This window comes from Cimex lectularius, unplaced genomic scaffold (genome assembly GCF_000648675.2).
Source record: "Cimex lectularius strain Harlan isolate CLEC.00 unplaced genomic scaffold, Clec_2.1 scaffold39, whole genome shotgun sequence".
Classification (NCBI taxonomy): Eukaryota; Metazoa; Arthropoda; class Insecta; order Hemiptera; family Cimicidae; genus Cimex; species Cimex lectularius.
Genome location: NW_019392653.1, coordinates 695,983 through 720,443, shown reverse-complemented (window position 1 = coordinate 720,443; position 24,461 = coordinate 695,983). Strand labels below are relative to the sequence as shown.

General features: G+C 33.5%; 2 protein-coding genes across 10 annotated transcripts in view; one reads left to right on the top strand and one right to left on the bottom strand.

The window, feature by feature from the left end:
• LOC106671138 (potassium voltage-gated channel protein Shab) overlaps positions 1 to 21,263 on the top strand; it is a 70,181-nt gene extending 48,918 nt beyond the window's left edge. Inside the window, exons 3-10 of one of the 8 annotated variants that reach the window (XM_024224532.1) lie at positions 2,998 to 3,265; positions 10,219 to 11,065; positions 12,353 to 12,540; positions 14,864 to 14,950; positions 17,306 to 17,515; positions 18,165 to 18,191; positions 19,980 to 20,142; positions 20,197 to 21,263. In XM_024224532.1, the coding sequence (XP_024080300.1) occupies positions 2,998 to 3,265; positions 10,219 to 11,065; positions 12,353 to 12,540; positions 14,864 to 14,950; positions 17,306 to 17,515; positions 18,165 to 18,191; positions 19,980 to 20,142; positions 20,197 to 20,564 (2,158 nt within the window). In that variant the 3' untranslated portion in view covers positions 20,565 to 21,263. Of the gene's footprint in view, positions 1 to 2,997; positions 3,266 to 10,218; positions 11,066 to 12,352; positions 12,541 to 14,863; positions 14,951 to 17,095; positions 17,516 to 18,164; positions 18,192 to 19,979; positions 20,143 to 20,196 lie in introns of all 8 variants that reach the window. The other 7 variants (XM_024224526.1, XM_024224527.1, XM_024224528.1 and 4 more) reach the window with 7 other exon arrangements.
• The window catches only part of LOC106671139 (cyclin-Q-like), a 79,407-nt gene extending 55,141 nt beyond the window's left edge, over positions 1 to 24,266 (bottom strand). The window contains exons 1-3 of one of the 2 annotated variants that reach the window (XM_014401991.2): positions 24,182 to 24,266; positions 22,643 to 22,726; positions 15,922 to 15,945 (exon numbers count right to left, since the gene is read on the bottom strand). In XM_014401991.2, the coding sequence (XP_014257477.1) occupies positions 15,922 to 15,936 (15 nt within the window). In that variant the 5' untranslated portion in view covers positions 15,937 to 15,945; positions 22,643 to 22,726; positions 24,182 to 24,266. The remainder of the gene's footprint in view (positions 1 to 15,921; positions 15,946 to 22,642; positions 22,727 to 24,181) is intronic. The other variant, XM_014401990.2, reaches the window with a different exon arrangement.
• Between the last annotated feature and the right edge of the window lie 195 nt (positions 24,267 to 24,461).

Sequence of the window (24,461 nt, the reverse complement as noted above, 5' to 3'; positions counted from 1 at the left end):
TGATCGTTAGGCGATGATTGTTCGGAAATCGTGAGATGCGGTCTGATGTGACGTAGATTTAGAAAAACATTTTCTTTATCGTGCCAACGTTTCGATCTTTATTGAGATCATCTTCAGGGCCTGGGATTTACAAACATTGTTTAAATTTAACAAATACTTGTAGGATGTGGAAAAAAGTGAATTTATACAATGCAAAAAAATATTTTTTATATTCAATCAAAGTATTTCTACTCACTCAAAGTGTTGGTTTTCAGCGTAATTGTGCCATTCTTTCGTGTCGTGTTGAGAGTGGCAGTGAGATATTGATGTTTTATATTGGATATACGTTGGGTTTTGAAGGGGTGGGGAAGGAAGTCGGTAAAGAAGAGACATTTTTGTATAAGGAGTCGGCTTCTTTGAGGTGAAAAGAGCCGACGAAGGGAGAAAACGTTGGTAATGGTTCGACCAGATTATTCTTTCAAGATTATATAGACGGGGATAATTAGGAAAAGGAAAGCTACATTGTTGAAAAATTAGACTATGTAAAAATGTTTGATGTGTGGAATGTGATGAATGTTTTATATGTTATATGTTGTGTGATGTGATGTTATATCAATCGATACTGAATTTGATTAATGATATTGGCATAGCTGCGACTGATATTTACATGGGTCTGTTCTGTAATTGATGCTGTGTTTTTCTGTTGATGTAAACCATTTCTAAAAAGTTACGTTTCGTCGTCGAAATTGTGTTTGTGTTCAACAGAGTTGGGAAAAATCAAACTAATTCAATCATGATTAAGAATTTTGATTGAAGTTTAATCATTATTGAATTAGTCATGAGTAAATTAATCATTATATGATTTAACCATAATTAATTCAATCATGAGGTATGACTAAATCATATAATGATTAATTTACTCATGACTAATTCAATCATGATTAAACTTCAATCAAAATTCTTAATCATGATTGAATTAGTTTGATTTTTCCCAACTCTGGCTACAATGTCTAACTTACCAAAAACCAACCGACTCCGGATAAAAATTTTGAGATGAGAATAGTGCTCAAGGCCAGCCAACCTTCAAAAAGTGTTATCATAAACGAAAACCAAAGTTACATAATTATTCTACATGTCTATTTTATTACAATCAAGACCCCTTTTAAGTGGAATAAATTTTAATTCAAAGAAATATTTTTTCCATTGATCGGTTATGTAAACATATTTACTTTTCAAAGCGTAGCTTGTTCTACGATTTTTTTATTTTATTATTATTATCATTATCATTATTTTTTGGCTTTTTACAACGACGGAGTTTTATTTATAATTGGAAGATTGATTTTTGTTAAATAAGGTGTTGAAGGATTTTCGTTTTGATGAAATAAATTTCTGTTAGAAAATTTTTTTAAAAGTGATGAAGTGTATTTTTCATTTTTTGAACACCCATTTGAACATGATTTATCGAAATTTAGTCATGACTAACTATATTGTGACTAAATTAGTCATGCCTCGTATTTAATTACTAGTCATGACTAATTGAGCCATCAATCACATATGGCGACTAATGACTAAATTAGTCACTTAGTCAATCATGACTAATGGTCTGAGTGATCAATCATTAATCATTAGACATGACTAATTTTTGCCCAATACTGGTTTTCAACATGGTGGGTAGCGAGTACTAGGATTTTGCGTTTATTAATTTTTTTTTATGTATGGTTTTAACTGGAGAAAATCTCGCCGGAAATGATGATTTGCCCAACAATGGACTAGCGTCCGTTGCGTAGCCTAAGTCCCGGGTGTGTAGCGCTTTACCATTCACGATAGTCTACAGCGGTTTAGACCACCGGAAGTCTCCATCGACTAGACCATGGTGGTCGACCGCGATGTACGACGGCTTAAGTCGATCGTTTTATTGCTCTTGCCGGACTACGGAAACGGCATTTAACGGCTTTATTGATAGGTAGTCAACTTCAAACTGTTATGTAAGGATGATCTCTAAAACTACCTAGTCTCTAGACGTCCCGCATCAGGTTCTCTACTACTGGACAGGCATCGAAAAAAAAAGCCACTATTCGCTAATCAGCATTCGCTTGGATACTTGATCAATTAACGTTGCTGTTTTCTGTGAAGACTCACCTCTGAATATGGCTGGAAATCTGACAGACAAACTCAAAGTGAATAAGCAGACCCCCTGGAGATCAACGCGCAAATTCACAAAGGCAAGGGTGGAATCGACCATCCCCCTGCCGAAATTATTGTCATATAGAATGGATCTTTCACTGGACTAAGATACGTTGAAGAAGTTCTGCTGTTCCTAAGAAAAGTCTTTTATTTCAACACATTTCTGAGAAAAAGTAACTTGTGTTTTGATCTACCTCGAATTTTCTAAATACATTTCTTTTAATTATACCTCAGCAACCTCTCCCTTACCCTAATCCTAACCCAACATTGTATACAGATTACAAAATTTTTTGGCGTAATTGAAATGTAAGACGCTAACTCAAAAATTAAACTTTTTTTATGTAAGGTTTTAATTGAAATGAAAAAGTTTGTGTCACGAGCGGGATTCGAACCCACGACCTTCGGCTGAGATTAATTAATTAAAAGAAGTAATTTAGTCGATAGACCACTAAATATAACATATATAAACAATGATCTGGAATGCTATTGAAAATGCTGGAAAAGGTTCACAATTGATTTCCCCCGGAAATTAGTCTGACCTCTGGTCAACTACTTGTTGCTCTAATGTTTAGTCATTCCAACTAGATCACCCAGTTTCATATGTCACATAAATGTTCTTTTTTTTAAAACGTCGACTCGTCTTTTTTTGACAATTTTAATAAAAATTTTAATTTTTCTTTTGAAAAGCTTCTTTTTTTTAAGTTCAATACTAAATCATGGTAGTTGGAATGTTTCTTTCTCAATTTGGTTTCCGTTCCTATTCAGGATAACAGAGTTTTAAAATGGATTAGTACGACTTGATTTATTTAAAAAACTTAATCTAACGATTTCCAGGACTGGCAAGCTACATCTGGTCGATGAGATGTGCGTCCTCGCGTTCAGCGATGACCTCGAGTACTGGGGCGTCGACGAGCTCTACCTCGAGTCGTGCTGCCAGCACAAATACCACCAGAGGAAGGAGCACGTCCACGAGGAGATGAGGAAAGAGGCTGAATCCCTCAGGCAGAGGGACGAGGAAGAGTTCGGCGAAGGGAAGTGCGCCTACTACCAGCAGTTTCTCTGGGACCTACTCGAAAAGCCTACGACCTCCATCGCCGCAAGGGTGGGTACATAAGCGGACGTAAGCTCCGACAAGCCAGAAACGTTCACATGGCCGTCCGAAATGCATTAAATCGTTATAATTTATTTGAAAAAAAAAAACTTTTGGTCATTAATGACCAATCAATGGATTGTGGCTATTAAAAGCCCCATGGCATTAAATTCATCGTTGTCACTGAAAAATTTTAAAATCACAGACATCCTGCTTGTCTTTTTCTTTTTTGACATGTGACTTGCAGGTATCAAAATAATATATCAACCATAGCCTCTATTCACCATTTATAGAGCTCTTTTTCGTAAGTTGCTCTATCTAGCCCTGATCTGAAAAGCAGGACCATCTCATGTACTGGTTAAAGCAAAAAGTGATCAACCCTTTGACCAGGATGGCTAGATAATAGCCCACAATCTTAAATACTATCCACAAACCAGAATTAAAGATACCCAGATAGGCTGCCAGAATTATTTGGAGTATGTAAAACTCCCTGATTGGTTATCTTTATGAGAAAAGTGACTATGTGCAGACATTTATATACTGATATAATATGACAGAAATGATTTAAAGTTTTATATATATATATTTTTTTAATGTTAAAAAATGTCATATAATTTAGGATTAACATTAACGTTATATACATTGTTATCGACAGCAGGTAAAATAAATATAAGTTGTGTAGATCTTGTTTTATTTCTATTTTTATTTTTTTTTTTTTGTCTTTTTTTTGTCTGGGAGGATTTTATTCAAGCATACATGAGATTCCAAAAGGTTCCTGATGTGGAAAATAGCCATCGATATTTATTTTCAAGAAATTAATGGCAATGTGTTTGTTTTTAATACATAATACATTTTTTTTAACAGAAACCCTTAATATTGATAAATGATTAAGGCCTAAGCTATTAGATTTTTTTTTTTAATTTTCCTCGTTGTATTTCGGACGGCCATGAAGGAACGCACTGAGAACAGTGTACATTTTGACACTTTTAGGTTGTCGTTCCATTTTTTTTTTTCCAAAAATCAAATTAATAAAATACCCTAATGTTAAAAAAAAAATTCGACAACAAAATTAATTGCATTGATTGCATTGAAAAAGAAAATTTAACCAGCAAATCAAAGTTGTCACTTTTTTATTTATTTATTTTAATTTTTATTTTATTTTTTTTACAAAAAATAATTTGAGTTACATTTAACCTAAGGAAAACCAATACACAAAATTAATTATTCTACTCTTGATTATTTTCAATTGAACTCAGGTCAACCCTGAACAATAAAAACTGTCACATTTATCTGATTATAATTGGATTTTGGACAAATTTTATAGAGATGTTTAAGGTTCAAAAAATACCTTTTTTGTGTTTTTGTGTAATGACTTTTTTTTTTTTTTTTTAACTGTACAACCTTAAGCCGGACTTAGCATTCCCAACATTTTGCATGGACTGCCAAAACATAGAGGTTTCAACATATTCAACGACATATTATTTATACTTTAGACAAATAGTTTAGAATGCAGGGATGAATTTAAAAAAAAAATAATAGGTTTTTAATTAAATAAATGAAACGTGCGACAATCTATGAAAGAAAAACATCAAAATCTTTCCAATTGTAGTCCTTTGTTTTCCATTTTAAAATATATTGTAACGAAAAAGATCATTTTTTACAACAAATGGGTGTGGCATGAAGTGCATGTGTTTGAAACTGCACAAACCGTAATTTCAATTGTTTGACGTAACGACTTTGAAATAATAAGTGTAGACTTCCAGTAGAGGTTGACTTGTCGCCAGGCGTTTTTATAATAAAAACCGATTTTATTTTATTTTTATTACGAGGGAACTTTCAAAGGGTAAACATCTTCAACAAATTTCGATCATTATTGAATATCACCATGTAAAATGATTTGATTTGATTTCTCCTCTGGTCATAAAATATTAGACACGTTTCACAATTTAGTGGATGTATTTATTAGCGTGAGTGTTTTAGTGTGGGTGAAGTTGTGACGGAATATAAAGAATATATCCAATGTTGCCACCTGGCTCAAGTAGCATAGAATCAAAATAACATTTTTAAACATGGTTTTATGCTTATGTTGTGCATGTATTTCAATGTTATTTTAAATCAGTCGATTTGCATTGTACATAGAATAAGTAAATAATATTCAGAACTGTATTAAATGAAATAAGATATATAAAAAAAGTTACAAAACCAAAATAGGCTTTTAGTAAAGTAGGTAAATAAATTAAGTTTTTGAAAAAAATCTAATTCAGATTCCTGTTAAGCACCCCTAAATAACAAAAATGGATTTTGTGCTGATCAAGAAAGGGAATTTTTTTTTCTCAAATGTCCAGTATTCAACTTAAAAAATTCATAAGTCCCAGGGACATTGTCCAAATTCAACTTTATTATATTGTTGGAAAGCTTAATCTCTCTTCTTTTAAACTAGACAATGAGGTTTTGGTTTTTATGCCATTATGAAATATGAATATGAAAAATAAGATTGAAATCAATCAAATTGCCCCCCAGATGTTTTATTTTATATATCGGGTTTTGATTTATTTAAGGAGGCCAATTTTATGCCATTACATGAAGATAATAGTGCTTTAAATTCTTGGAAAGTTTTATCTAGAGTGATAAAGGTGATTCAAAGTTATCTATATTTTCGTGATTTTTTAAAAAATCCGCACGGATAGGGTGAAAATTTCAAGGCAAAAAAAATTCTTTTTGTTTCTCACAAAAATTTGCATCCAAGGGTTTATCAGGGTGCAGAAACCGAATATCAACTTTGATATAAAAAAAATCCACCTACTTTGCTACATTGTACCGTCATAAAATAATTGTATTTCAATGCATTCTAAGCAAAGAGGGTTGGAATATTTTATTTAATAATTAAAAAATTATGAATTATATTATTAAAATACATTTTAAAAAAATTCCCACCAAATTATCACCTTAATACCCCCTAAAATTGTTTTCTCAAAAATCACAAAAATAGTGGTCACTTTGACATAACAACACCAATCAACAAGAAAATTTACGAGGGTTTAGGACCTTATAAACTACAAGTAATGGCATAAACCTCACATATGCAATAAAAATATAACCGTAGATATAAAATAAAACATTTGACAGGTTTTGTTGATTTCATCCTTATTTTTGCCATTTATAATTAAAGAAAATCTAAACGCTGGTACGCACTCAAAGAAGATGAATTAAGCTTTCCCACGACTGTAATAATGTTGAATTTGGGCAAAGTCCATAGGGGTTAGAAATTTTTTAAGTGGAACACTGGACATCAGAGAGAACAAATATCCCTGGGGCTGATCCAGCTCAAAAATGTCTATTTTTTCATTCTCTTGAAAATCCGTATTTGAGGGCTTTAAATGATGCTTAAAACAAATCTGAATTGATTTTTTAAAAATGTAATTTTTGCACCTACTTTACTGAGAGCATATTTTGGTTTTTGTAATTTTCTATATATAAAATCTCATTTAATACTATCATGAATATTATGTATTATTCGAGGTAAAAAAAAACTTAATCGACTGATATATAATAATCTTGAAATGTTTGTCTGACAAACAATATTTTAAAAAAGTTATTTAACTTCTCAGCTCCTAGGGTGAATTGGCAAGAACATTCGGACACTTCTCGCACCTAAAAATTGTTCATTAAATTTGGTGATGCCACGTCCGTGGCTTTTCTTTGTTAGCATTAAAATCCTAAGATTAGTGATAAGCAAATAACTAAAAAATTTACGGTTTGTAGAGCAAAAATCATGAAAATTGTATTTCTCAAAAATTTAATGTTATTGGGTTGCCAGGAAAATAATGCAGACCCTCGCTGGCCACCTTGAGCCAATTGGAAAGGTGAAAAAGCTCGAAAGTTGGATTCCTCATACTGTCAAAAAATAATTTTTATGAAGTTTGCGCAACACTTCTTTGCCAAAACAGGAATGAACCTTTTCTGGATAAAATTGTTACTTGAGATGAAAAGCGGATTCTGGGCAGTAGCTTGGCATAGGAGAAGCAACACCACATTTTCCAAAGCCCAACTCATCAAAAAAAAAGCTGTCACTTTTTGGTGGGCTTCATTTGAGCTGATTTACTACAGCTTTTTGAATCCTGGCGAAACAATCAATGCCGAATTGTATTGCTCTCAAATTGAAGCAAAGAACCAGAAATAAGCATTATTGAAGTCGTTTTTGATCAATCGGAAAAGACCGATTCTGTTACACGACAACGCTCGACCCCCCTGTCTCACATGTGACAACATCAAAACTGTTGGATGTTGGTTACAAGGTTTTGTCTCACCCTCCCTATTCTCCAGACATCTCGCCGACCAACTGCCATTTTTTCAGACACGAGGCACTTTTGCGAGATGGTTAGGGATGGTTCACAACATCCACAGCGTTTTCAGGGCCACTTGACAATTACATGAAACAATGCTTCGTTCACTGCTGTCACAAATGATCGCACAGCTCTTGAGACACTTGCTTTGGACACACCATGCATGTCTCATACAGCATGATACTGACACCGTACCTAATCAATAAAGAGCAATGCATACCTTTAATTTTGGTGAAAGTGCATGGTTTCTCATTGCATTCACCCTTCCTCCAATTAATTCTAATAGACGTTGAAGGATCAGCAGATTAAATTCCTATGTACTATTAAAGTAGCAATTTTTTCTTATTATAAAATGTCTTCGAAGAAGTCTGCCTTCGAACCATTATTTCATTTCTAACATAAATTTTATCTTCTTCTGAAGATGACCCCCACAGGGTTTATGATACACAGCCAAAACAATAATAATATTTGGACTATTTACAATGGCAAACTGCAAATTACAGGCCTCCAGACACCTGTGAATATTCAGCTGTGATTTACAGTCATACATTTGTAACTTGTCAAAATTTGCAATTTTTTAAAATTTTAAGAATTCTCTGGTACAAGTCTACAGTTGTAGCTTTATTAAACAGTTGTATGTACTAATTTTACAACTTGTAAAACAAATTCACCTGTCAACTTGAACTTGTTCCTTTATGAAACAGCCCCCTGGATGATGATTTATTGGATTAAAAAATTATTGATCAAAAGTCATTAGAAAATGCATTTACAAAATTTGTTTATATAATGATTCAAAATTCTATTTAGAGGATATAGAAAAGTTGCCATCACATTGAAAGAAGTGTATTGAGATTGATAGAGGGTATTTTAATTAATAAAAAAATGTTTAAAATCTTATTTATCTTTTATTTGTTTATTTTTATTTTAAAAGCCATAAACCTGCATTATTTTCCGGTCACCCCAATAAATCACTCAGCATTTCAATGATATTTTTATTTCCTTTAAATAAAACAACCTGAGAGAGTATTTCCCGATCAAAACCAAAAAAATAAAATCATAAAAACGACTGGCGACTTTTTAGTAAAATTATTTAGCGACAGAATTAAAAATTATTATTTTTATTTAGAATAATAAAAATTTAAACAGATTAGAAAGAGAATAATTAAACATTAGACCTTAACATGTACTCATTTTTCTTTTTTTTCTTCTTTTTTTTTAATTTAAAAAGAAAATGTTTTTTGTAGTGGATCCTCGACCTGTAGAATTTTGTTTTTGTTGAGTGACAGGTGATGATGGGAATGGTAGGAATGCCGCACGGGCAACTTAGGTCGAGGAACCGGCGCCTCCTGGGGCGTCGATTCCCCGACTGACAACGGCCCTTTTGTTAAGACATCGAAATCGTATTTTTTTAAATCACCGTACTCGGAGATTATTGTGATCCGGCGGGTCTCAGGCACTAACGCCCGGACATCAGGTCGCAGCGGGTATCACTCATCTTCGTACTGCTTGGCTTCGCTTCTTTTACCAGTTTATTTTGTCTTTGATTTGCTCTTATAAGGAAAGATATGTTGTTTTATTGTAAGCCTATATAATAAAAAATATTAATAGACTCAATAATAACCATTCTTCAAAGACTAGTAAAGAAAGAATATAAAACTTTTACTTTATCTTTTTTCCTTCAAGATAATTTTGTAGCAAGTTAAAATACAGACATTTTACACTTTGTTTTTTCCCTCTAGATAATTTTGTCATTCAAACAAATTCAAAAGGTATAGATAAAGATTTGTACTAACATCTAAAAACTTCAAACCACCCCCTTAATCTTCTTGCATATCTTTCCTCGAAGATGAAATTTTTTCAATCTTTCCTATCTCTCCTCTTTCTTCTTTCGCTTAATCCAATTAAGAACAATGTTAAAAATAAAATAAAAGTGGGATTTCTGTGCTGTGAGTGAACCGCCTGGGCTGCCAGGGAGTGGCAGTTGATCCCAGCAGGGGCCGCAGTCTTGGAGCGACACATGGAGATCCATTGGAAACCTGGACGGGCGTTTCTCAGCAAGAAGATACACTGATCGGAAACAACACAGTGCACTGCACAAATTATTTATAGATAGATAGATATATATATGCACAGAAATTAAAAACACTCAGAACAGAAAAGAATAACAAAAGAAAGGGGGTCTTTTTGTCAAAACTGCACCATTTTTTGTTTTTTATTTGGGAATGCATGATTTTTTTTTTCTAATAAAAGAAAATAGCAGGAATTGATCTTTACTTTCTCCAAAATTTAATATATATTAGAATTATGATCATTTTAATTTAATTTTCTGTAAACTGGAGTTGGTAAATGTTTATTTTGTGCTATTTTGTAAAGGAATGACCCATATGCACACCTAAACTCTTTTAATCAAAGCTTCTTAAATGTTTCTTTTTGTTTTATTTATTTTCAATCCTTGCACATATTTGTTTATACACATGCTGTTAAGCGCTGGTCCAGGCGTCACACCTCGGCTGCGGTCGTTCATTGGGACCGGTGTCACATCCGCTTGACCGAAGGGTGCGAGAAGTGTCAAAGATCTGTTTTGACGCATTAACTCTGGATTTCGGCATGTGAAATTTACAGGTCATAGCGGTTATCTCGATCCTGTTCATCGTTCTTTCGACGATTGCGCTCACGCTCAACACAATACCACAATTGCAAGTCAACGACGAGAAAGGCGCCGTGCAGGACAACCCGCAGCTTGCGATGGTGGAAGCGGTGTGCATTACCTGGTTCACGCTGGAATACGTGCTGCGATTCAGCGCGTCTCCGAACAAGTGGAAGTTCTTCAAAGGAGGCCTCAACGTAATAGACTTATTAGCGATACTGCCGTATTTTGTGTCCCTGTTTCTCGTCGAGACGAACAAAAATGCCAACGACCAATTCCAAGATGTGAGGAGGGTTGTGCAGATCTTCAGGATAATGAGAATCCTAAGGATATTGAAGCTCGCACGGCATTCCACCGGGCTGCAGAGTCTTGGTTTCACCTTGAAGAACTCTTACAAAGAGCTTGGCCTTCTCATGCTCTTCCTGGCCATGGGTGTCCTTATATTTTCCAGTTTGGCCTATTTCGCGGAGAAAGAAGAACCGGGAACCAAGTTCATCAGCATACCGGAAACCTTTTGGTGGGCGGGTATTACAATGACAACGGTCGGATATGGAGACATCTACCCCACCACCCCCTTGGGGAAAGTGATCGGTAGTGTCTGTTGTATCTGTGGTGTGCTCGTGGTGGCACTCCCCATTCCCATCATCGTTAACAACTTCGCCGAGTTCTACAAGAACCAAATGCGACGGGAAAAGGCGCTGAAGAGGCGTGAAGCACTCGAAAGGGCTAAGCGCGAAGGTAGCATCGTTTCATTCCACCATATCAACCTGAGGGACGCTTTTGCAAAGAGCATGGACCTAATCGATGTCATCGTTGACACAGGTGAGCCTCTAAAGAGTAAGTAAATATGCATGCAAAAAAACTGCACAAAGCATGATATTATCATATTAAGTAAAAGTAGTGTCAACAAAAACATATTTTTTAAAAATAAATATATATATAAGAGCGCTTTTATGTCTTAGGTTGGGAAGAAGCCGGATGGTTGAATGGTCAAACTATTTATGTGGTTTGGTGTCATTTGACATTATAGTAGTAGTCTTCTACACTAATTTGCAACTTTCATTTTCAAAAAATTAGCTACTTCGAAACTCCTTCATTTTAACACAAGTCGAGATAATTAACTACAAAATGATACTGCCTAATATCTCCTTCCTGTTAGGTTAAATAGACATCGCCTTACTTTCAACCTTTAAATTAATCCATTCAAACTTTAAATTAATGAATTATAAATAGATTTGATTAGTTTGTTTGTCATCACATTCTAAAAAAAAATATTTTATCAAATGTTATTAGATATTATCTTGATGTTAATTGATATTAACCTTTAAAATTATACTTTTAATTTTTTTTAAACACAAGGATAAGGCCAATTTGAAAGAAAAGAAAACACTGTTCCTTTGTCGAGCTTTCGAGGAATATATCCTCTTCATCAGACATGATGAAAAACTGATGATGAAGATATATATTCCTCAAAAACATGACGACCAAGAAACTGAGCCTTTTCTTTTCTTTCAACTTGGTCTTAACCCTGAATTTTTAATAAAATATCGTTATAAGGTATGCATAATTTTTTTTTTACAACAAAAACACCAATACTTCTGGAATTCGCCTAAAAAATAACACAGTAAAAATTATCCATAATGGAAAATAAGAAGGAAAAGAAAAGGGCCATCATAATTTTCAAATTTATTCAAACCTGGATTAATTTCACAAAAGCATACTTCTAAACAAAATAAAACAAAAAAATTACAGTACAGTAATGTTAAGAATTTATCAAGCCCATCATTTGTTGATGAATTTGAAATATTGAGATTTTGAAGATAAATGTTGCAAAAACCAGTGTACATAGATATTTTTAAAAGTAAAAAAGTTTTATATACAAGTAGACATCTTAGAGAGTGCTTTAGAAAGCACATAGCTGATTTTTAAACCCAAATTTAAATTTTAAAAAAGATTTTTGTAATAAAAAGAAAAAAGACAATAACAGGTATTAAAAGAGCATCCAGAACCAAGCAGCTTCGATTTCAACTGCAGCAAAAAAATTTGCTTTCTGAAATTAACTTATGACCAAAATACCTGGAATAACTCAGTTTGTTTTTGACAAAACTGTGGGGGCTCCAGGGCACAATCTAGGCGGAGAGCCAGGAGGTGTGGCTGAATGCGAGCTGGTCCCTGGCCCGAAACTGAAACCAAGGCAGCCGCAAGCAGGAGTTCCCAGCATCACGGGTCCGCCCCAGACGCTCCTTGACCTGGAATCGCCACCTCAGCCGCCTCCACTTCCAGTCCCGACAAGTCCAGTAAGTACATCCTTCTCAAATGCGACCTGACCCCATTCAGAAACCCCCCTCCCGAGACAAAACGCAAATTGCAAGACGCTGGCCTGGCAATTTACATGCTAACTTTTCCTCTCTTCAATGATTCCATCTTATGTGTCAAGTGTGTACTCACGTTGGTTTTTTAGATTTATTAATGCAAGTAGAATCTGAGAAATGGCAGAGAACAGACTGTACAGTCTTGCAAACAACCCTTTCTGCACATCTTTTTTGGAATCCCTCGTTTAATTATTTTTCTTTCATTTATTTTATTTTACTGTTTTTAAATGCACAGCATGGTTTGTTTTTTTAATGTCTTCATAAAACAGAATAATCTACATGTTGCTTGAGCATACATGTGCATACAAGCTGTGCTTCAATCTAAGAGCCACATGAAATCTTACAAGACCTTTTTATTTTACATACATACAGTGGAGTCTCGCTAATTTGAATGTCTCTAATCTGAACATGTTTCCAAAGATGGAGTAGAGAAGGAAGAGGATTTTTTAAAATATTTTATGTACTATTAGTGGCCAGTTTCCTTTGCCCACTCCAAACCTTACTGCTGATTTTCGGCACTCTTTCATCCAAAAATTCCCTAAGTCTGCGTGGAAGTTTGGTCCTTTCCGAATTGGGTCACCTATCATCATTATGGTCAGACAGATGCATTTCAACTTGTTGCCATCTTCAATGGTGGTTTTAACCAAAATTTATTAAAAAGTAAAGATGGTGAGAGGACAAAATTGAGAGGATAGACCAAAATTATTCAAAACGCAAACTTCACTAACCTTCTTGTCTACCAGCCTATTTTTCAACCTGCAATCCAATTTTTTGTTAATTCACAAAAGAGCTCAGTCCTAATCAATTCAGTCTAGTTGGTCTGTTAAGATTTTAGTTCTGTCTGCCTGAAAAAAAAAAACATTGAGGTATGGATATGTAAACTAACCAGTGACTAACCCTAATCCTAACTCTAACTTTACTTAACCTAATCCGTCCCTAACTCTATATAACCTAACAATATGCCCCTAATACTAACAATAACTTTACCTAACCTTACCTGCCCCTAACTCTATGTAGCTCAACCAAAGCCTAACTTTACCTAACCCAGCCCGTCATTAACTCTACATAACCTAACTTTACCTAACATGCTCACTCCTCAGTAACACAAAATCAGTAGCATAAAAAAAATTATCCTTCCTAAGTCTGCTTACCTTCACTCGGTTGGTCTGTATGGTTCATTTCAGCATTTCACCATCTTCATTTTTAATAACAATTTTGGTTAAATCCCAACTCTGAAGATAGCAACGAGCCTGACAGACCAAAACAATGATAGGCAAACCAAAACTATAGGTCAATCAGACTAGTGAAACTCTATTGTATGTCAAATAATTGTCTCAAAACTGTCATTATATTTTAATCCTCCTATATAATTATTTTATTTATATATTTTACTTTATTCTGTATTTTATTATTATTATTATTATTATCATCATCATTATTATTATTATTATTACTACTACTATGTTCTCACCACCTTCTGGCAGACAGAGTACCCATTGTTTATTTTTTATTGAGTACATTAATATTATTATTCCTCCTATAAAAAATGTTTATACCGTATATTTTTTTCCTCTTCATGTTGCTATTGCTGGGTTGGTCTGTCAGGCACGTTTTGGCATTTGAGACACAAGGAATGACAGATGACAAAATGATCCAGCAATGACCAAATTACAAACATTTATACACCAAGAAAAAATAATTAAATTTAAATGCCTTATTTGTTTAATAATATAAATTGAATCACCCAATGTAAGACCTAACAATTTGAATTAAACTACAATCTGAGAGTACAAGAATCACAATGATCAGTTATTGATATCATTTAGCCAATTATTGCCCACAAATTTGGTTGGACAGGACCAAACTGATACTTTTTCAAATCTCCTGGTTTCATTTTTCCCCCTTTGTGTGGTAGAAACTTTTATTTTATACAATTTATTACTTTTCAGTTTATAGACTCGACCAGCTGCATGTTTCAGAGCTTGGAGAAATAAAAATAATTTTTAAATAACTCACACAACAGACATCCAAGCACTCTGCCATTTCTTATCCACTTGGTAGCAGTTTGAGACTTGCGCAAACTGTCATTCTTTTTTTCTTTTTGTTTTATAACTATCGTTAGAAACGCTGATGAATAAAACACAAAAAAAAAACACTTTGTTCTGCTTATACAATATTGCTTAGAACAAAAAAGAAATGACCAGAAATTTCTGTCTCTCTTCTCTCTTTTTTGTTTTCTCTCCGCTAGGGCCATGAGAGCAAAAACGACTCAAACATCCTATCAAAACTCGACGAGTTACCGAGTGAATTCGAATGTTGCTTTTGCAACACTAAGGTAGTACAATGAAACAGTATTTTAGCCACTTTATTTAAACAAAAAGAAAGAGAAAAAATAATAAGATAATTTATAAGAATGGTGCACCCGTATTGCACATTTTAAATCACCATTTCTGCTTTGCATGCTGCAAAAATTTTAATATTATAAGCCTGGCTTTTGCGACGTTCAATTTTTCTGTATAGTTTTTAAAATTTTTTTTATTATTATATATTTTTTTTATTTTTTTTTACTGCACCCTTTTAGCCCAACGTTCATAAACGGGCAGTTTATGCTTTTTTTTTTATTTTTTTTTTCCATAGGCATAGTTTAAATGTACATTTTTCAAACGTGGATTAAGAGATATTTAAAACAAACAAAATGAGGAGATATATTTCACAATATAATAACAAAATAATATCTTTAAAGACCTCTTAATCCAAATCAAAACGATTTTCTTGTAGAATTTACATACAAAAAACATTTAACTGTTTATGATCGAACATGTTTAATTTTCTGGTATGTTTTAAACAGAATAAAACCTCTTTACCATATACCTCAAAGAAAGCATGTCATAAACATTAAGTGTAGAATTTATTCGACTATTAACTTAATGTCGGTCTGCATGCCAACCGAGTAGATGCTGTACGAGTGGCACTTTGCAGGTAGAACAGAGCACAAGGTTAAAAACCTCAGAAGTTACCCTGAACGAACCTGCCTGTAGCATGATTCTCCCTTAGGTGAGTAGCACACAGAATTATTAAATCGCTTTATAATAAATTTTATTTAAAAATTTTAAATATGTTTGCCTGAATGATTAAATCTACATAATTAGGGTAATTTATATTGATTTTCTGTTTAATTGGGAATAAGCATGAGTGCATGAAACACTCAAAACATCCTCAGCACAGTTTATTTAAAGCTTTTTTTTCTTATAAAGTTACATTTAGAGATGGGTTAGCGTAGAAGTTAGATTTGTAAATAACACTCACCTTATATTGCACCATTGTATCCACCTGTTGAAAAAAACAAAATTTGTTAATTTTTTTAGAACAAATTTTTTATAAAAAATAATGCATGGTTTCTATATGTTTTTCTTTTTAACGATTCAGGAAATACAACAGAGGGTTCGGAAGTCGGATTGCAAACAGAACCTCCTTGAAATAGCCTAGTGCTTTGGAAAGACTTAAACCGCTGGTATAAAGTCAAGCATTATATCAAAAACCACACGAAATTCTAAATGTCAAAAAGTCAAAAAAGAAATGCCCAATCTTCAGCACTAAAACACCGACACATAACTACAGCATGTTATACTTTTATATCTTAAACGAAATGAATTGTCTAAAAATAAAGAAAATCTCATTTGTTTATTAAACAAAAAACTAAATAAATAAAAATTATAGAAATATCAACTCCAAAGAAAAATTGGACAAGTCAAATTTGAAGTTATGTCATAATCCAAGTTCAAATATTTTGTTTACACCGACTGCTTTTATTTTTTTGATGCTACACCTGCTTATAATTGTAAATTTTAATACAGAATGCCAAAGCTGACGCAAAGAAATCATCTTAGAAAGTGCAAAACCTTGAAAAACGTTCAGTACTAAAACTATAAAATTTAATTTTTTTAACAGCTCGTTGTTACATTTATTTTGTTATTGTCATTATGTCAGGTCTTTTAAATTCATTTATTTCATAGATACTAAGACAATTTATAAAAGCTGACATATTTTTCTTTTGTTGTTCTAATTTCTGTTTTTCAAAGCATTTCCCACTTCTGAAAGTTTGCTGGACATTCTCTATTTAAAAAAGAAAATACAATTTACAATTTGATAAAATTCCAATGGCCCATCTCTAAAGTAATTTGATGTATTTTGATTTATTTTACTCAATAAGTAAATATTAAAGTGCTGTTAATCTTGAGATCAAGTGGAATATAATTTTTTAAAAATCAAAAAAAGATTTTTTTTTTAAGTTTTATACACTTGAGTCAAGGTTTGCCTCTTTATTAACAAATTAACTAAATAAACAATTTAGAAACTGCATTTTTTCTTATCACAGAGCATCTAATAACTATGCAAAAAAATCGCTTATAAATCTTTGGTTTTTGGAAAAAAATAAACAAACAAAGCAGTTTGACAAAAGAAAGGCTCAATTCTAACACAGGACTATAAAGAGTTCACGGATGCAGAAAACCTCATGCTGTTCTCGACATCTGACTTCCGGAACCCAATCTGCCTTGAGATGAAACTGCTTAGAAGTGGTGAAGGGGCTCCGGGCTCAGCCGTCTGCGCTATACCCGGAGCCATGGAAATAGGCTCGGTAGATTCGTCGGACACGTATGCATCTTGCAATACACAGCCCTTCGCATCTCAGGGCGATCTCACCGAGGAAGACTCGAACCTGTACATCAACCCTATGCTACACGATACCGAGACGAGGAATGTGAAAAAGTCAGCGTCCGGTGACACAGCTCTGCGCGCCTTCGACGAGGAGGAGGACCCGTTCCACAGCCAGGAGCGAGGCAGCAGGGGATCCCTCAATGAGACTCCTCTTCCGAAACACAGAAAAACAAGATTCTCACAAGTAAGACTCTTAATGTTTTATGATACTGCCACATTTCTGTATCACAAATCTTAATGTACACCCTTTCCACACAAATTTTAAAAATAAAACATTTTATTTCATTTTTTAAATAACTGTTTTGTAATAAAACTTTTTTTTAAATAGAATAGTTATTTACTATGTTTGTACAGAATAGCAATATTAATTTTTTTCTTGACTTTTATAAAAATATGGCTTTATCTGCATAGAAGATTTTGAGCACAGAAACAATTTCCATATTAAATTAAACACAAGCCATTATTAAACTTTTAAAAACATAAAAACCTTAACATTTTCATAACTATTAGTGGATTATTATGAAATTTAAGACCATGCCTTCTGGCGCACCAAAAATATAAGACTGTTGATGAATTTCTAACTTTAGATTTTCATACAATATTATTTTAGAACAAGTTTAATGTTTAAAGGGTAAAGTGTGACAAGGCTAATATTTCAACTAAAAATAAAAAAACTCAGATCAGGATTTGTTTGAATAAGGATTAAGTGCCAACACTATACTAAAAAATAATAATAATTTAAAAATTTGTATGATTAAACAAACATGTACAGCAATAATATAAAAACATATAATTGCCAATTAACCGACTAATTGCAAATTCGTGTTTGACAGCGAGCGTTGATAATAAAACAACGACAGGTACATTGCGCCTATCCTTTAAGAGTGGCAGTGTTTCTTTATTATTATTATTATTATTATTTAGCGACTTTTTACCTATTTTGGACAGCATGGCTCTCTCTCTCTTTCTCTCTGCACACATTTAGCTTTAGAATCTTAGCGATATCATCCCAGAGGATATTTTGCTTGCAGAGTATAAATTTATACATAACTTTTATTTTGTTTTTTATTAAGATAATTTTATAAAAAATTTAGTGATCTTGTAGAATAATATATTTTATAGATAAAGCGAATGTTAAAGAACTGCCTGCTATTTGAGTAGATCATTTCTTTTTAAGGCTGTTATTGAATCGATGATGGAAAAATGAAATAAACTGATAATTAGCCTAACCTGTTACTAACACTAAGCCTAACCTAACCTAATCCATCCCTTACACTAATCCTAACCTAATCTGGCACTAACCTTAACCCTAACCCTAAACTTCAGCCTATTTTCCCTTCTTTATGATGGTATGCAATTTAGCTATAGGAAGCTTGATTTGTCATGATTGCCAGTTGCTCAATAATTGCAGAAGTGGATCAGGGATGTGATTGTCCATGATATATTCCCTGATCCACTTCTGCAATTAACAACTGTTGGTTGATCACTTTATCCCTGGTTGTTCTATAGTCTATCATATCATCTATCGATACATGGCCAGAGCAACTGAACCTTGCGAAGCAACTTGATTAGAAACCAAGATTATATTGTAGGAAGTTTTACAGTCAGGGGAGGTGTTTAGAAAGACCAAGGAAAGGAGGTTGTTGGGTTTTGACTGTTTGGCAGCCCTTTTTACACGTGTCCAGGGGAGAATTGAGACTCTTTCACTCCTTCTTGGTCTTCCTTCTTTACTTTCCTATGCAGTTTCAAAGCTAGGGTCTGTGGTCCTGATATCACCCACTTAACCCAACCCAACCTAACCTAACCCTAATCAAAACCCTACCTAACCTAACTCATCCTTAACCCTACCTAATCTAACCTAAGCCAACCGCAAAAAAATTGTTTATCCAGCCCAAAAGTAATAAGACAAAATCATACTAGGCTATCCTAAGTTGTTATAAAGATTAGATAAAAATATTCATAAAGATCACCGGGAAAAATTATTGTTAATTCATTATTTATGTTATACTTTTTGAACTTCTTAATGCAAATACACTTTTTAAAGTTTTGATCATTTAACTTATTTATCATTTTAAGAATTGTTAATTTAATTCCAAAATTTCTTCAATGCCAATTTATGTGTAAATTAAAACAATTGGTTAATAAAATACAAAGCACTCTCCTCACTTTTCAATTTATGAAATTAAATTTGCCAAAATTGTTAACAGAATCTATTAAAATTAAAGTTAGATTTAAAAGGGTAGTTTTTATTAAATATTATTTAAAATATGGTGTGAAATTAATTCAACTTCTTGAATATCACTATTCTTTAATTTTGTATTATATATATATATATATATATTTATGTATCATGATATATTATTTATATTTTATTAATTTTAAGCATGCTCTAAAGCTTTTAGGAAAGCTAAAAGTATGAAGTAGGTAGAAAGCACATATTTTACTACTTTAAAGGAAAGAAAAACTTTTAAAAAACAATACTGCTTAAGATGGAATTAAATTCGATATTGCTGAAATGGCTGAATGCTGACAGGTCCCTCGTATTTATAAGTTGCTAAAAGTGATAGTTTTAAGCAGAGGCCAGCAGAAAGATGAGTGCGCTGATACACGCAAGAACCATCTAGTCAAAATTATATTTTTATTTACAGTCTGCAAAACTAGGGGAAGGAATTGGGAGGGAATCGGAAGAAAGTTTGGAGACGATAAAGAAAAGGCGACCTTCATTCATGCCCAGCCGGCCACTAGCGACTGCTACAAGGCTGATAAATCAACATTTATTTGGGCTCCAATCGCTTGGTAAATCTGGAAGAGGTATGACGAATATGACTTTTTTTATTAATAAAACTAAATTTAAATTGTGTCTAGGACGTAATGGCGAAAGCAGATCTTCCCTCTCGGTCGATTCGATAGACAGCAGGATATGTCCAACACCCGAAACACACCGTCGTTCCAAGTCCATCCTGAAGAAGCACGAGTCGACAACCTGCGGGCTCAACCATCGACCAGCACGTGATGACCCCGAGGCGGAAAAGCTCATATCTTCGGACAATGTCTCTGGTGCATCGGGTGGAGGTGCCGACTTCAGTCCGGGTCGGACGAGAGGAGCCGTACTCAAGTTCTCAATGGACCCGCCCCCGCTGTACATCTGTCCCCCTCCACCTCCTATGGACCAGTCGCCTACTGAAGAGACGAAACTCTTAGGTAGGAGGCACCAACACCTGAACACGTCTTAGCAATCAATTGTAATGAAAGAGAAAGCCCTGTGATCTTGGAAAAATCTTCGCCTCTACACTTTTCAAAAACAATCATGTCTAAGCTATACATATGTAAGATTTACTCGGTGGAAATTGATCGCAAATAAATTTAATTTCAAAAGAGGCTCTACACATCAAGTATTCCTAAGTTGTGTCATGAAATAAACCCACACGAGGCTGCGAAAGGCAATAAAACTTTTGAACGTATTATTAAAACAGTATAACCTTTGAAAAGTGCTTTATAGAGATCATGAAAGAACAAATTAAAAATTAAAAGTCTAAAAATTAATATTTTAATACAGTAATAAACTTTGCTCAAGCACTTCATTGGAATTTAAATGTAAGACATACATTAAAAATTCATAGTATGTATTATGTAAAGATGAAGTATAAATGAGATTTATGTTGTGCTATGTGGTCAAAATATACCATAGAAAGCTAAATAAAATTCCCGGATGTGTATGTGGGGGGGGGATAATAAGACTACAGGATGCAAAGTTGAACTTTACTTTTACATCCACAGTTTACCGAAAATATAATAAAATTAAACTTTTGTTAAAGGTCAAAACATAAATACAATAGTTTGTAAATGTTCAGAGTGACATATCAAACTAAAAAAAAATATATATGTAAAAAAATAAAACCAAAATGCAAAATTTAAAAACAAAATAATAAACATGTAAGTATTGTATATACAAATTATTAAAAAGTAATATTACGTGTTAATGTATTTTTAATTAAAATAACTATAAAAATTGTATATTTTGTTGCAAAAGAAACATATGAGTGTTTTTTTTTCTTGATCAAAAGTTAATAAATTATGCCAAAAAGAATTATATATAACTGAAAGCTCACTAGTTAGTATCCTTCCTTAAAAAATAATAAAGCCCATGAAACTAAGGACTATAATCAACGAAGAAAATTTTTAAGAATACAATCATTAGCAAAAAGACAAATCATTGGAGAAAAGAAGAAAAAAAACTCTAAATCGTGGACTGTGCAGAAATACTTAACCCCATCCTATAAAAAAAAAAGTTATGTGTATTAATGGAAAATCACGCTTAGCATTTTTTATATAAAGCACAAGAAACTAATGTAAAGGAAAAATGTATTTTTAAAAAATACATGCTATGGACAAACAAAAAAGAATACATTGTTGGAAAATTGCTTATTCTTATAGCCAGGAAATAACAAAAAAAAATCCGTGTTTATTTTGTTATGAATAAGCAGGGGAAAACTCAATGAGAGATAATGAATTATATCTGATTTTTTATTAGATTGTAAGTTGAAAAAACGAAAATTGTTGAAAAATTATGAAATAATACAATAAATTGATTTTAAAGTTTATGCTTGTTAAATTTATATACCTTTCTCCCTAACTTTTTTTTAATAGAATTCAAATATCAATTATAATTCTAGCAGGTTTAGTTCAGTTTAAAGGTATAGAAAGAATCAAGAATGACACATGTAGTTTGAGAGAGATTTTTAATTTAAAAAAATCGTTTAATCCCAAATTACTCTGGGAATGCTTGCCCTAGAACAAAGCAACAAGTTACCTTGAGGTTCTGCATCATCAAGGTATAGAAAGAAACAAACAGGCTGACTGACTAGCCAAAGAATGGACTGTCTTCTCGCCCACGGAACCACAACTAGTCACACCGAAGTTGGGGAAAAAATAGTTTAAGAAAGAAAACATGCAAGCACATTACAAAAGCACCGGGTATGAGGCAACGAGATTTAGAAATCTCTGAAAAGCTATGGAAAAGAACTTCTGTCAGCAGGTAATTTATGAGGAAAATTGTAAGTTTCTATACAGGCCACAATCCTCTGTACTACAACCTAAAGAAGGACCTAAGCAGAGACAGCAACATGCTGACTCTGTCAAGAGAAACCAAAGACATCAGCACATATCCTGTGAATATGAAGCACCAGCCCTAAATTACTTTTTAATTTGGTTGTAGACTAAAAAGTAAGTTTTAATAAGGTTTAGTCTAAAAAGATTCATAGTCATGAGAGCAAGAGAGTCCAAAGTCCAGAGCGGTGAGTCCAAAGGTTACTTCAAAGTAGAGGAGATTCCAAAGACAGAGAGTTGACAGACTATAAAGCCATAGGAGCAGAAGATCTCAAAGACCAGGAGAATTCTGAGAACAGAAGAACACAGCAGATCAGTAAAGTCACAAAACAAGTAAAATCCCAAACCAGGAGAGTTCTAAGACATGAAAGATCTACAGATCAGTAAAGTCACAAGATTAAGAGGAGTGAACAGACCATTAAAGTCATTCACCAGTCAGTCCCATCAAATTGGGAGATTCCCGACACTAGGAAAAGACAACAGAGCAGTAAAGTTACAAGGCAAGTAAAGTCCCAGGAAAGACCCAAGAAAAGGATGTGTCGTCAGTCCAGTAAAACTATAAGAGCAGGAGACTCCAAATATCAGTAGGGTCCAGACTAGGAGAGTAAAGAGACCAGGTTAGCCCAAAGACCAGGATTATGAGGCCAGGAAGAGTCGACATACAAGTAAAGTCCCTAGAGCAGTAGAGTCCAGAAATCAGTAAAGTCAAGAGAGCAGGATATTTCAAAGACTAGGAATGACCAGACACTGGAAGAGTCCAGAGACCAGGTTAGTCCAAAGACCAGGAAAATTCTGAGGCAAGGAGGAGTTGACAGACCAGTAAAGTCAGAAGAGCAGAAGACTTCTGAAACTAGGAGAGTCCCAAAATTAGAAGTCAATATCAAGTAAAGTCATGAATGCATGAGACTCAAAAGTCTATGAGTGTCCAGAGAACAGATTAGTCCAAAAACCAGGAGATCAACAGACCAGTAAAATGCCAAGACCAGGAGAGTCTAAATATGAGGAGAAACTGACCAACCAACAAAGTTTCAAGACCAGGAGAGTCCAGAGATGAGGAGGAATCGACCGATCAGGGAGTCCTGAGACAAGGAGTTAACAGACAAGAATAATGCCTGGCTAGGAGAAATTGTCACATGAATAAAGTGCCAAGACCAGGAGAATCTAAGGTGAGGAGGATCAACCGACCAGTAAAGTGCCAAGAGCAGGAGAGTCCAGAGATGAGGAGGAATCGACCGACCAGGGAGTCCTGAGACAAGGGAACCTCAACTCCAAACTCAAAGTGAAGACCGTCTCAGAAGGAGCAGTATATCAGGAGAAAGTTAAAAAAGACACAAAAAGGCAGTAAGTGGCTAAAGAATCTGTATCCCCGTGTTGGTAAGTGCATATTGTTAATAAATCCACTCATGGAGTTACTGACAATTTGATCAGTGTAAATATGGAGACCTAGCTTGGATTTTAGCTTAATCCATTTGGTTTCTTTTTTAATGAGGTTTTAGCCTAATACAAACTAAATCTGCCACAAAACCAGTGAGGAAAGGCGGATATAAAAATTTTAAATACTGAAACAGCTTAATCATTTTTTATGATGAGACATAAAATGCAATTGTTCTGTTCGTTGTTCCTTCTTTGATAATCATCCTATGGCAAAGTACTTCAAATAATTACAAATAAATCTGATTTAAATTTTTTTTAATTTACAAAGATTTTAAAAATGTTAACTATGATTGAACTCCAGCCTACTTACCCAACTCATCTTAGAAATTAGAACAACTTCTTTTGTAAAGAGAAATTTTCAATTTCAGTTCAAAAGAGGTTTTACTTTTGTTTTATTGTTTTTTAAGTTTGCACTTTGCAGTTAGAATAAATTTACAAGAGTTTAAAAATAAATATCCCCGTTGTCATGATAGGACTTATCTGCTGTATAGAAACTGTACTATACAGAAATTAAACACCAAGGAAATAATAATTAAATTTTTAATATAAATTTATTCAAGATTTATTTATATATTTGTAGCAATTTTCTT